This window comes from Vipera berus (genome assembly GCF_964194415.1).
Source record: "Vipera berus genome assembly, chromosome: 1".
NCBI classification, from domain to species: Eukaryota; Metazoa; Chordata; class Lepidosauria; order Squamata; family Viperidae; genus Vipera; species Vipera berus.
This window is the reverse complement of record NC_138202.1, coordinates 275,317,183-275,331,145: the sequence shown is the minus strand read 5'-3', so window position 1 is coordinate 275,331,145 and position 13,963 is coordinate 275,317,183. Positions and strand designations below refer to the sequence as shown.

Sequence of the window (13,963 nt, the reverse complement as noted above, 5' to 3'; positions counted from 1 at the left end):
ATCATGTCAAACGCCTTCTGGATTTTGTGCATTTACCCTAAAGATCGAAGCAGACATTTATTTGATAAAATGATAAGATGTATATATGTAATCCAATGCAAATGTGTGCATATTTTTCCTACCTAATTATGCATACATGGGAGGCATTGATTCTCTTCAAGTAGTACATAAGTAGTACAGAATAAGAACAGGTTTATTTATTTTTCCCCCGCAGATTTTTTATAACCTAGAACATAACTACCTGGAGACAAGAATAGAGAAGATACAGTAACTGATTATACCCAATTTTGTGTGATTCGGGTTTTTTGCATTAGTTAGATAAATTAGTTAGACATGAACTAAGTAAGTTGCATATAGTGCAGCACAGAACTTTTCTGGGAACCTGTACTTGTAGAAAAAAGGCTTATCCCTTCTATTCCTAGCATGACCATGCATATAAATGTTTGAACTACTAAGCTGTAGACAGGATTAGTTCTTGTGCACATCAGTGGAAACTTTTCCCATAAGTATTCAAGCCCCATTCAGTTACATTTTGCTACTGATTGGAAAAGAAAGAGGGCTCCTCTGTCCAAATGCTGTGTTATAGGTATGAGTGACTCTCTCTACACCTATCATTTATTACGAAAATCATGACTGCGTTTTATATATTGAAAATAAAAGTTCTCTATAGTTGTCCTAGATCAAAGTCATTGTTAGAGTCATCCTATAGGAATTGGTTTTCTCTTTACAAAAAACAACCAAGTCAGTGCTCTTATTATTTCTTACTAAAAGCAAAGAGCCTTGGTGGAGCAGTGGGCTAATGCCTCCTTAAGTAACACCAGCTGCCTGCAATTACTGCAGGTTCGCATCCCACCAGGCTCAAGGTTGACTCAGCCTTCCATCCTTCCGAGGTAGGTAAAATGAGGACCCAGATTGTTGGGGGTAATAAGCTGACTTTGTAATAATGCCACTTGGGGTGTGTGTGTGAAAGCCCTAACAAGCAGGCATATACATAGAATGAAGGCTACTGCTAAGCTTGTAAGCCGCCCTGAGTCTTCGGAGAAGGGCGGGATATAAATGTAATAAAAATAAAAATAAAAAATAAAAAAATAATTTCTAAGTTAATGTAGAGTAAAAGTCAATCTATGCAGTTGGAATGTAGAATATTTGAATATGTATGTACTGTATGTATTATGTAGGGTATGCATGTATATGAGTATGTGTGCGTTTGAATATGCTTGTGTAGAAAGCTAGAGTATGTGGGTAAAGTAAAAGCAAAGAAGCCATTAATCATGAACAAGGTTTAATGTATATTCTCTGAATTGTCACCCAAATGTATGTTCTCATATCAATAGGAACACCTTTTATGGTAAAAGTATAGATTCCTTTTTCCTTATGGATTATAGTAAGGAAACCCATCAGTTTCATATTGTCTCTTATTGTCTTTCGTCATCAAAGCACCTGAAATCTAGTCTTACCCAACACCAACCCAAACTTTACCAAGTGCTGGATGATGGGAAAAAACTATTGTTCTCTGTCACATCTTCGGAACTGGAAACTCAGCTGAATCAGATAGGGGAGCATTGGTTAAATACTACCAACAAAGTTACCAAGGAACTACACAGACTGGAAACTATACTTAAACTTTGGACAAGGTATTGCTAATGCCATAAAAAAAAATAGGTTTGGATTCCGTATAATTTTGTATTTCATCTATACAGTTACTTGTATAATTTATTTTATTATTTTTTGAAATTTGAGAGAATTCCATGAAAACAATAGCAGAGTTCGACCTTCAACCCTAGCTAATTATTAATGGCATCCAACTTGGGGAAGAGTTGATTTATTAGCAATATTTCCAGGGATTTATATACTTTGGTTTATTGTTGTGGTTCTTTGTAATTTGACTCTGCTGGATATAACTCATCCATGTAATGTTTTGAGTTGGGTAGGGTATGAAAACTGTAATATGAGTGAATGAGTGATGAATGAATAAATTATAAAGAACTAATTGTCATTCAAAAAGTCCAAGGCAGCCTAAATTAATTATATTTTCCCTTCATCTCCAAAGCAGAAATGCAGAAGGATTGTTTTACTTTAGAAATATTATATTTCTAAATTAAAAACATTAAGAAATTGTGGAAACAATTTAACAATTTAAGAAACTGTAAAACACCTGCCAGGGAAGGAAAGAGTTGAATTGTATGGTTCCACTCATATTACATACAGAAATGGCTCTTGACTGCCATTTGCTGTTTTCAAATAAGGGAGTCTTTGCGAATCACAAAATCTGCCTACTCCTACCAAGGGAGGAATTGAAATTGGGCAGTATATATGTATTAAGTTGTTGCTTGTGACAGTATATAATTTTACATAAAAATAATCATTGAAATTTAAATTAATTTGAATGTTCAGTATAAAATATTTTATCAGGAACTTTTTAAAATTGACAAAATGACTTCATGAAAGAATAACGAATATATGTGGCTTAATGTGACATAGATTTGTCCTTCATCCTCGTTATAGATATCAGAATGACTCGGCTGAGCTGATTCATTGGCTCCAGTCAGCAATGGACCGTCTGAAATATTGGACCCAGCAATCTATTACAGTCCCTCAAGAACTAGAAATGATTCGAGATCATCTGAATGCCTTTTTGGTAGATATGAATAAAAAAAATTGAGCCATTGATGTTTCATGATCTAATTGTTTAGAGACATAATTGTTTCAGTTGCAGAAGAAAATTTATACAGCAACACATAGTGGCAGTATTCATACCTATTATATATTTTGGGGCTAAATAATCGTGCATGTATATATTGCAGTGCTCTTAATTTTCGTTTCAAAATAAAACATTTACATTCTATTCATACTTTATTGATAAAACTGCTAAAACCTGCTAGTTATGCCCAAATGCAATTATTTCAGGAATTTTCCAAAGAAGTTGATGCAAAGTCATTCCAGAAATCTACTGTTCTGAGCACTGGAAATCATCTTCTTCGGCTGAAGAAGGTGGATACTGCATCTCTGAGGGCTGGACTGTCACAAATTGATAATCAGTGGACAGAACTGCTCATACAGATTCCAGTAGTACAGGAAAAACTGCATCAGGTAGGGCAAATTCAATTCACTACATATGTATTAACCTAGAAAGTTAATACAACCCAGGTGGCCAGAAAGGCCCAACAGATGCTTCACTTTCTCAGGGTCTTGCGGAAGAACAGGGTAGAACAACAGCTAATGACCCTCTTTTACCGGTCTACTATAGAGAGCGTCCTCTCATATGGTATCGTGGTTTGGTATGCTGGTCTGACAGCCGCGGATAGGAAAGTATTACAGAGGGTGGTGAGCACAGCACAAGACATTGTGGGCTGTCCCCTGACACCACTGGATGACATCGCCAGGGCTCCTTGCCTTGGAAGAGTGAGGAAAATTCTCAGGGATGACTCACACCCTGGACGGTATCTCTTTACTCTCCTACCATCGGGTAGGAGATATAGGAGTATAGCCAGCTGTACCAACAGGCTGAAAAACAGCTTTTATCTGTGGGCTGTTAGGCTTTTGAACGGGAAATTAGTTTTATAAACTTTATGCATAATTGATTTGCGAGGCTGGTGCGTTGTGCAATTAGCTCACATGGTGTAATAAGATGGAGGGTTTGTGTCACTGTAAGCTGGGGGATGGGGGCACGAAGGGAGGCTCAGCCAATCTCAATGTATACATGGTTGTACTTTGACAATAAAGGTTCATTCATTCCTCTTTTTTACATCCCATGGTGGGGGTTTATATATATATGTGTGTGTGTGTGTGTGTGTGTAAGTATATAACTATATAGTTATAGTTATAGTTATAAAGGGGGGGAGTAGAGAAATATTATAAAATATATAATTTAATATCTTTTTATATCTGTTATTTGTCTTTGTGTATGCTGAATATTTTTAAATTAGAAAAGTTGGTTTCAGACCTGAACATATAAGCCCCAGCATAATATATACACAACGATACAATTATAAAAAAGCATGTACTGGCTCTTAGTTTTCGTTTTATTTGACTTTTTTCAGCTCCAAATGGATAAACTTCCTTCTCGTCATGCCATCGCAGAAGTCATGAGCTGGATTACTTTGATGGAAAATGCTATTTCTAAGGATGAAGAAAACATAAAAAATATAGTAGGACAGAAAGCTGTCCAGGAATACCTCCAGAAATATAAGGTATTTAAAGAAGGAAAAATAGTTACAAAATTGCTTTACATTGATATCCTCTACTTAATTGCATTGGATCTGGTTTTAGATAAGTAGATGCTTAACCTGTGAAGCTGCATTTTAAGGTTGTAATACCCCATTGGTTTAGGTAGGATGTAAATTTCTGGACTTTTGCCTGTAATTACCCTGTGGAAGTGCTTCAGTGGTTAATTTCCTCTCTCCGGGTTGGTTCTGGCTAGTTTTAGTTGTGGGAAAGAGATCAAGCCTGAGGCACTTTCTTTATGTGGTTTTCAGAACAAAGTACCCTCTCCACTTCTGTTTAATCTCAATATGAAGACATGAGAGTGAGGGGGTCATATAGAAGCAAAGGTTCAGATATCATCAATATGATGAGGAGAACTAGTTATACACCCTGACACCCCCTTTTATGACTTGTGGACTTCAACTCCCAGAATTCCATTTTCATTCCTGGAACCTGTTGGAGTGTGAATGGGAGGGAATAAACTCAGGCATAGCCCTAGCCAGATTGTGTCTTGGATACAAGGACTTTCTCCAAAGATTTTCAGAATTTATTTTTGATAAGAAAATAATCCTCTACAGGATTATAGCATACTGGTAAACGTTACAGCAGTCAAAACACAGCATGTGCTGGGATAACAATACATATTGTATGAAAGTTTCACTTCTGTCTGCTTTTCACAAGGGCTTTAAGATTGATGTAAACTGTAAGCAGTTAACCGTGGACTTCGTTAACCAATCCGTGCTACAGATTAGTAGCCAGGATGTGGAAAGTAAGCGTAGTGACAAGACGGATTTTGCCGAACAACTTGGAATGATGAACAGACGGTGGCAGATTTTGCAGAGTCTGATAATGGAAAAGGTAACAAAATAAACTTGATATGTGTGAACATAGCTTATCTGAAAGAAAAGACAGCTATAAAGCCATATTCTGAAGGAAGAATTAAGACTATTTTGTATCCTCCACGAATAGCATTCTGTACTCTGTCAATAGCAATGTGCACACGTTTGTTCAGATACTATCCATTAACAAAGCTAGATTAATGCAATTAATGCAATTAATGCAATCAATATATATATATATATATATATATATATATATATATATATATATATATATATATATATATATATATATATATATATATATATATATATATATATATATATATATATATATATATATATATATATATATATATATATATATATATATATATATATATATATATATATATATATATATATATATATATATATATATATATATATATATCCAGAAGAGAAATGATATGCCACCTGTATTAATAATGCCAAAAATACTGCTAGGAGTTGAGCTTCATTCAAGGGCATACTTACATGTTTAAATTTATTTTATAATAGCATGTTTATTTTAGTAAATACTACCATCTTTGAAAACAGTAACTATTATTTAAAACCAATATTTTTGTGGCTTAGTTAAAATATAACCTTGCTTGTCATGCTTTTATTTTTCCTTTTTCATTGTATTCTTCGTATCTCTTTCTTAGTTAGAAAATTACAAATACGTTAAGCATTCACTTCCTGTTTCCCATAACAAACCTTTTGCTCAGATACAACAAGGTGGCAGTGATGGCATTTATTCTAACAATGGGTTAGTTGAAATACATTTCACAAAATGTGTAGAAATTTTGGTTTGCTCTAAGAAATTATACCGAAGAATTTAATTTCAGGATCATACTAAACTGCATAAAACACTGAAATAAAATCTAATCTTCAGATGGCTATAGTAGAGGAGGAGAGAGTAGCTTCTGGTTCCAGGAAGAAGTTAGATTGAATTCAGGCATTCCAGTATCAATCATTCCTATGAATTTGATTGATTGCTTTTACTGTACTCTTTAAAGTATGCAGCAGGTTTTGATTCACTTTCAAATTTATGATAAATACTGTATATACTTGAGTATAAGCCGAATTTTTCAGCCCACTTTTTGGGCTGAAAAATTCCACTTCGGCTAATACTCCAGTCAACAAAAAAACTTACCGAGGACTTGTGCACGGCCGAGGCTTTGGTGCTTCCGGGATCACGCGCACCTCTCCCAAGCCACCGCCGTCCGGAGACCTGCCGACGTTTGGGGAGGTTTGGGGAGGTACGCGCGCACCTCCCCAAACCTCCCCAAACTTCGGCAGGTCTCCGGACGGCGGCGGCTTGGGAGAGGTGCGCGCGATCCTGGAAGCACCGAAGCCTCGGCCGCGCGCAAGTCCTCGGTAAGCTCCGGGCGGTCACTTGCTTCGCGTCTCCTGAGGGAAGGGGGGGCGACTGGAGCGGGCGTGTTTCCTCGCCTGCTGGGCGCCGCGATTTGCCCGGGGAACGCGCGGGCCCCGAATGGCAGCGTGGAGCGAGGAAGCGGACAGCCAGGGCTTCCCTGAGAGCCGCGGCCACACAGGGTATTCCTGTGTATTCAGGCTTGCAAAATGGCGGATCGAGCCTCTGCTGGCGGCAGAGGCTTGCAGAGCGCGGATCCAGCCTCCGCCGGCGGCGGAGGCTTGCAGAACGCCGGATCGGCTTATACTCGAGTCAATAACTTTTTCCAGTTTTGGGGGGTGAAATTGGGGGTCTCGGCTTATACTCGAGTCGGCTTATACTCAAGTATATACGGTACGTTGTAAGAAAAGATGGATTAATACCGATGTATTTTTTCCAATTAACTTTATGAGTGATTTTAATTATCTGTCTGTCTGTCTGTCTATCTATCTTTTAGATTCAGTTGTTGGAAAGTTTTCTTGAATCATGGACAGAGTATGAAAATAATATTCATAGTCTAAAAACATGGTTTGAAACTCAAGAGACAAAATTGAAGGAAAAACAGAGAATTGGAGATCAAGCTTCAGTTCAAAATGCCCTGAAAGACTGTCAGGTAGCAACAACTTTGTCATTAATTGTGAACCAAATCTGTTTTATAATTTTACTGAATAGAAGAGCAGAATATCACTGTAATGACATCTGGACAGATGTAAATCCCATTTAGTTGATAATATTAGTAATATAATTAGTAAGGTATGTTAAAATAAATGATATACAGATATTCCCAGTTGGGTGGAACACTTTTATTTATTGGTAAATAAATTGGTAGAAGAGTTGAGGATGTTTAAAGGACTTTGGTGAGATGATTGGTGCCTCTTTTCGTCTTTTTCTTTGTTCCTATAGGGTTTGTTTTCTCTGCCAATTCTGTTCCTTTGTTTGTGTTGTTTTTGTTTTTGTTTCATATTATTCTTTGTTTTAAAATATGTTTATAAATTTATAAAGCAGCCAGAGTCATTGAGAGTAAGATGGCATCGGAATTTAATCTGTTACATACAGAGCAATGTGAAATCATAGCTGTCGGTTCTTTAGCCGGTTTTGACCTTCATACACGTCAAGTTCTTCCCAAGAAACTAAGACATTGTCATGTATCAGCCTAGTATATATATGGACACAAGCAGTGTGGCCTTTTGTAATTGACAGATAGAAATTTTATCAATGTGCAGATTTTCTAAGTGCCATTTAAGATTTTGTGATCTGGCACCAGTATGCCAATGGGACCACCATGGCCAATTTATACCACAGTCTTTCAACTTCAGTTTTCAGATCTTTATGATCTTCCCCAAGTCTTTGTCTTCTGTTCTACTATCTCCTAATACAGCTATTCTTTACTTTTAAATAAACTATAGTACATCTATAATAGATATTTCTTATCGATAGTACAGTCCATTCTTTGTTGTACTGAATGTGAGAACCCTAATCACAAGTTGTTAGTCATTTGTGATTTTACAAAAGCCTTATGCAGTTAAAGCACAATGTAACCATTTTTTATTTCCTTCAGGAACTTGAAGATCAGTTAAAAACAAAAGAGATAGAACTTGAAAAAGTTGAACAGACTGGTTTTTCCTTAATACAAAACAAAAAAGAAATCTGTGTTGCTGTTATGGATACCCTCCAGAAGCTAAATAATTCTTGGGCAAATTTGGACCACCAGGTAAGTAAGAAGGAATGCAAGAAAAAGTATCTTCCATAAATTGGGGTATTTCAAACCCCTGGTTTCAAGAAACAAGCTACACATATTCTGAATGACAGAAGTAAATATCACTTAATCAAGAATTGTTCCTCCATGTCCCTCTTCTTCCAACCCAGTCCAGATGTTGAAGTTTATTCAAAAGCTAGAAATGAAGAATTATTGATTAATTAAGAAAACCCATATGCTGTGCATCAAATACTTAATTATACACTAGATTCCTAAAAATTTTACTATCATATTTGTTTCCACTAATCATTGATTGATTGATTATGTGCCATTGTCATTTTCAATTCTGAATGACCACATAGGTAGATTTTCTCCGCGAGTGTATGTCCCTAACCTGTTCTTTCAAGTTTCCAATGGTGCACTAATCACAGTTAATGTTAACTATGTTTGTTAATATGACATAGATGTTCAGATGACATGGAAACTTTCAGTTGACCTAAAATGGAAGTGAGAATTTCCGTGCAATTCAAGGAGAAGGAATAAGCATATCAGAGCCTACATGCTAAGCTTGTAAGCCGCCCTGAGTCTTCGGAGAAGGGCGGGATATAAATGGAATTAAAATAAATAAATAAATAAATTTGTTTTATGTTTTGTATCTAAATTGCAATAGAAGAGAATATGTGTAGCTCAGGGTTGAACTGTGGAGTCCTTGGTGCTCTCTGAATTTGGTTTTTTGTTTGCAGACATTTCATTACTAGACAGGGATGCTGTGAGTTTGCTCCCTGTTTATATATAGTAGTTTGCCTTACCAGTGTTGAGGGAGTGGTTTTCTCTTTGATTAGGGCGTTGTAAAATTGATACCCATCTGCTTATATATCCACTAACTATTCACATAAACACTCCTCACACAAAAGACATTGCAGAAATTTGCGTCCCCAAAGTAGTACCCCATGTCTAGTCCTGTTTGGTTAGTGAGTGTGATGGCATATAAAATGTATGAATGAATGAATGAATTTAATTAATTAATAAATATTACCATCTTTCTTGAAGTGATTTTTCTCTCTCTTCCTTCCCTGTTTCCATTTCAACTATTTCTTTCAATATTTGTACTTTCCTCCCATTTGCTTCTTTTCCTTTACTGCTGTTTTCTATGCAAGATGTAAGAAAATCTTGTCTTCTATTCACAGTTCATCTCTCTCTCTCTCTCTCTCTCTCTCTCTCTCTCTCTCTCTCTCTCTCTCTCTCTCTCTCTCTCTCTGAAGGAAGAAACTTCTTTCTTTCAAAGTAAAAATATTGATTTGATTATCCTCGGCAAACTAAGCAGCTGTACATAGCCTCTGAATTAGAATTAGGGAAGGGACAGAAAATAAATGCAATAATTACTGCATCCTTATTTAAATAGTCATTATTTGTTTAAAAAAAAGTTCTACTATAGACAAATAATGCCATAGTAAAATATGACATTTTTTTTTCAATTTGAAATTACTTTAGTAAATACATTGGTATTTTTAATATTTAGTGCATTTCTTGTTTCATTTTGGCCAGCTAGGTCAGCTGAAAACACTGTTACAATCAGTCCTTCATCAGTGGAGAGTTTACAAAGGATCTTATGAAGAACTTAATAGCTACATAATGGAAGCAAGGTATTCTCTGTCTCGCTTTCATCTTCTTACTGGCTCTTTGGAAGCAGTGAAAGTCCAAGTAGATAATCTTCAGGTAAGCCATAAGAGCAAACACATTTATTACGTTAAGCAAGATCATGGGATTTTGCCAGAATGTTAAGAAAATAAACAATTGCCACCTTAAATGTAGTTATGAAATAAACTTAAAATTAGTCCAAGGCAACTCATACCAGTCTTTTTTCAATGATGCTTCAGGATTTCATCACTTCTTTGCTACCATCAATTTAGTGCCTGTTATAATAATTACCTGCCAATTGTGATTTTGAAAATGAGATTTTTTTAAAAAATTGCTATCTCTTACAATTTAAAAACCTAGGGACGCGGTGGCTCAGTGGGTTAGGACACTGAGCTTGTCGATCAGAAGGTTGGCAGTTTGGCGGATCGAATCCCGAGTGCCGCATAACAGAGTGAGCACCTGTTACTCGTCCCAGCTTCTGCCAACCTAGCAGTTCGAAAGCATGTAAAAATGCAAGTAGAAAAATAGGGACCACTACGGTGGGAAGGTAACAGCGTTCTGTGCGCCTTTAGTGTCTAGTCATGCCAGCCACATGACCATGGAGACGTCGTCCTCGGACAAGCGCTGGCTCTTCGGCTTTGAAGCAGAGATGAGCACCGGCCCCTAGAGTTGGAAACAACTAGCACGCATGTGCGGGGGAACCTTTACCTTCACCTTTACAATTTAAAAAAAACCCTTCACATTTCGTTTTTGCTTGAATCTTATTTTCATTTGTTTAGAACTTGCTAGATGAATTGCAAAAGCAAGACCATCGCTTACAAAAATTTGGGTCGGTGACCAATGCACTATTGAAAGAATGCCATCCACCAGTTACAGAGGCCCTTAGTAATACTTTGAAGGAAATGAACTTAAGGTATGAAAATACTGTTGTTGTTTTAAGTAAAATCTACAATTTGTACTTACCAGCAGATTTTGAAATCTAGTGTAATGCAGATTCCCCCTTTGGCAAATATTTTCCAAATATGTAGTGATAAATTGAGAAAGCAGATAAAAAAATTCTAGAAGCTAGACTAAGACTAGAAGCTTTATATAGACTTTTTGTTGAAGGAAGAAGAAACTGAATAGATGGTTCATAGATTTGGGAATTTAAAAGTGTTCAAGTAAAAGAGGAAAGTTAAGATGGCAATTACTAGATGAAAAGAAGAGCAGAAGTAATTTCTGTGTTTTCCTTTTCTCACTTTTTTCTTACTCATATATGAGAGAGAGAGAGAGAGAGAGAGAGAGAGAGAGAGAGAGAGAGAGAGATATCTTCCCGGTTCCTGGAGGCGGTCCAGGTCTGGATGGGGAGAAACAGGCTTCGTCTCAATCCCGCCAAGACTGAGTGGCTGTGCATATCGGCATCTCGGGTCAACCAGACTATTCCATCTCTAACGATGGGGGGTGAGGTGTTACCCCCCGTTGATAGGGCTCGCAACTTGGGCGTCCTCCTGGATTCACGACTCAATTTTGAAGACCATATAGGAGCCGTGACCAGGGGGGCTTTTGCCCAGGTTCACCTGGTGCGCCAGTTTCGACCCTATCTGGACCGAGATGCCCTACGCACAGTCACTCATGCGCTTGTGACCGCCCGTTTGGACTACTGCAACGCTCTCTACATGGGGCTGCCCTTGAGGACCACTCGGAGGCTTCAACTGGTGCAGAATGCGGCCGCGCGAGTTGTGATGGGGGTCTCCCGATACTCCCACGTAACACCTCTACTCCGCGAGCTGCATTGGCTTCCGGTTGCCCTCCGGGTGAAATTCAAGGTGCTGGTGATGACCTATAAAGCCCTACATGGCTTGGGTCCGGGATATCTGAGGGAACACCTGCCGGCATCAAGTTCCCTTCGTCCAGTGCGCTCCCACAGGGAGGGTCTGCTCAGGGTTCCACCGGTAAGAGATTGCCGGCGGGTAACACCCAGGGATAGGGCCTTCTCTGTGGGGGCGCCTGCCCTTTGGAACCAGCTGCCAGTGGAGCTGAGGACTGCCCCCGACCTCCGTTCGTTCCGCCGGGGCCTGAAGACCTGGCTCTTCGAGCTCTCTGGCCCAGGCTGAGGACTAATTTATTTTAATTGGGGTTTTATTTATACAGGGATAAATTTAATCTTTTTTAAACTTGGTTTTTAACTTTTGTATTTTTCGTTTTTAATTACCCTGTAAACCGCCCTGAGTCCCTCGGGAAAGGGCGGTATATAAATGTAATAAAATAAATAAAAGATATATACATATCAAGATATATACATATCTTGAAGAAGTAAAATCTAGAAGTGTACATTTAGTCTGTTAACTCATTATGTAAAACACTTTGCTATTTCCAAATATGTTTTTAATGTTTCTTTAAAATCTCTAGTTCTAAATGCTTTTTCTATGTGTTTCCTTTCTTTAATTTGGAATCCCTCTCTCCCTACCATGCAGCCAAATCTAGCTGCATTTTTGTTTCAGATAACATTGTAATAATAGCAAAGATTTTGGGTGTCCTTGGTGTAGTTTTGCTCTCCCAGAAACAATATAATAATAAAAATACTTAATTTTGGAAGAACAGATAGCATTATCTAACCAACCTTTACCAATCCTATCAAGCACCAAGCAAATTAAGCTTCACTGTTACTAAATGGAAGACTATTAGGAAGAGTAATTCAATTTCAGTATTTTCTGCTTTGTCTTCCAACCTTTTTAACTCTTTCTTCCAGATTCTCCTGACTGTAAATGTTTAATTCTTTTAGCCTTCTATTTTTTTAAATTAAATATTAAAATCCTATATTTCCACAAAGTATAGTACCTTTTCAGATGGCATCTTTTGTAAGGCTACTTTATGCCATTTATTCAAAAGATTTTCCTCATCCACCATCCATTATGGGGCTGCCCTTGAGGACCACTCGGAGGCTCCAACTGGTACAGAATGCAGCCGCGAGAGTTGTGTTGGGAGTTTCCCGATACTCCCATGTTACACCCTTGCTTCGCGAGCTGCATTGGCTCCCAGTTGTCTTCCGTGTGAGATTCAAGGTGCTGGTAATGACCTACAAAGCCCTTCATGGCATGGGTCCGGAATACCTCAGGGAGCACCTGCGGCCGGCATCAACTTCCCTCCGCCCAGTGCGCTCCCACAGAGACGGCCTCCTCAGGGTGTCACCGGTCAAAGAATGTCGACTGGTGGCCCCCAGGGGGAGGGCGTTCTCTGTGGGCGCGCCGGATTTATGGAACCATCTTCCGGTTGAGCTCCGGATGGCACCCGACCTTCGCTCCTTCCGGCGCGATCTAAAGACCTACCTGTTTGAACAAGCCGGCCTGGCCTGATGGGTGATGGGTTTGGGTTTTATCGCTTTTTATGTATTTTAACTTATTGTTATAGTTTTTGGGCATCTTGTTTAATCTCTTTTAATTTTTGTATTTTTGTCTTTTAACATGTATTGCCCTGTTCACCGCCCTGAGTCCTTCGGGAGAAGGGCGGTATACAAATAAAATTATTATTATTATTATTATTATTATTATTATTATTATTATTATTATTATTATTATTATTATTATTATTATTATTATTATTATTATTATTATTATTATTATTTGAAGGATGTTCATATCTTACGTATCTTTTGCACTAGAATCTGTTCCTTTTATTTTCCAGATGGAATAATCTTCTAGAAGAAATTGCCGAGCATTTGCATTCCAGTAAAGGTTTGCTTCAGCTCTGGCAGAAGTATAAAAATTATTACATGCAATGCTCTTCCACTGTCCGGCAGTATGAGGACCGAACAAATGAACTTTTGAAGGCTGAAATCAATAAGGACACTGTTGATGATGAAGTCACTGCTTGGATTAATGACTGCAATGTATGTTTAATAAGCCTTTGATGTAAACTGTTGTCCTGGGTAACACAGTCCTATAGTGAGATGTCAGCAAGCAAATAAGTATAATAAACTAGTACAGATTATTACAAATTAGAAAGACCCTGGTAGTGAAAAGAAAATGTCTATCTCTCCCTCTACTATTTGTCTTCCAAATCTTGCAAAGCAAGTTTATTTGCTTTTCCATATTTTTGATTAGGATTCCATTATTACATTTTTCTCCAGGCGGTAAGAAATAAAGGGCTATTTTTTTGCCAACCAATAGATGC

General features: G+C 37.7%; 1 protein-coding gene across 1 annotated transcript in view; it reads left to right on the top strand.

Annotated features, from left to right (window-relative positions):
• SYNE1 (spectrin repeat containing nuclear envelope protein 1) overlaps positions 1-13,963 on the top strand; it is a gene marked incomplete at its 5' end in the record, with an annotated part of 342,823 nt that overhangs the window by 241,089 nt on the left and 87,771 nt on the right. Inside the window, 10 exons of the mRNA XM_081315102.1 lie at positions 1,438-1,634; positions 2,506-2,638; positions 2,908-3,090; positions 4,041-4,190; positions 4,885-5,061; positions 6,938-7,093; positions 8,039-8,191; positions 9,722-9,892; positions 10,594-10,727; positions 13,475-13,679. Coding sequence (XP_081171228.1) covers positions 1,438-1,634; positions 2,506-2,638; positions 2,908-3,090; positions 4,041-4,190; positions 4,885-5,061; positions 6,938-7,093; positions 8,039-8,191; positions 9,722-9,892; positions 10,594-10,727; positions 13,475-13,679 — 1,659 coding nt within the window. The remainder of the gene's footprint in view (positions 1-1,437; positions 1,635-2,505; positions 2,639-2,907; positions 3,091-4,040; positions 4,191-4,884; positions 5,062-6,937; positions 7,094-8,038; positions 8,192-9,721; positions 9,893-10,593; positions 10,728-13,474; positions 13,680-13,963) is intronic.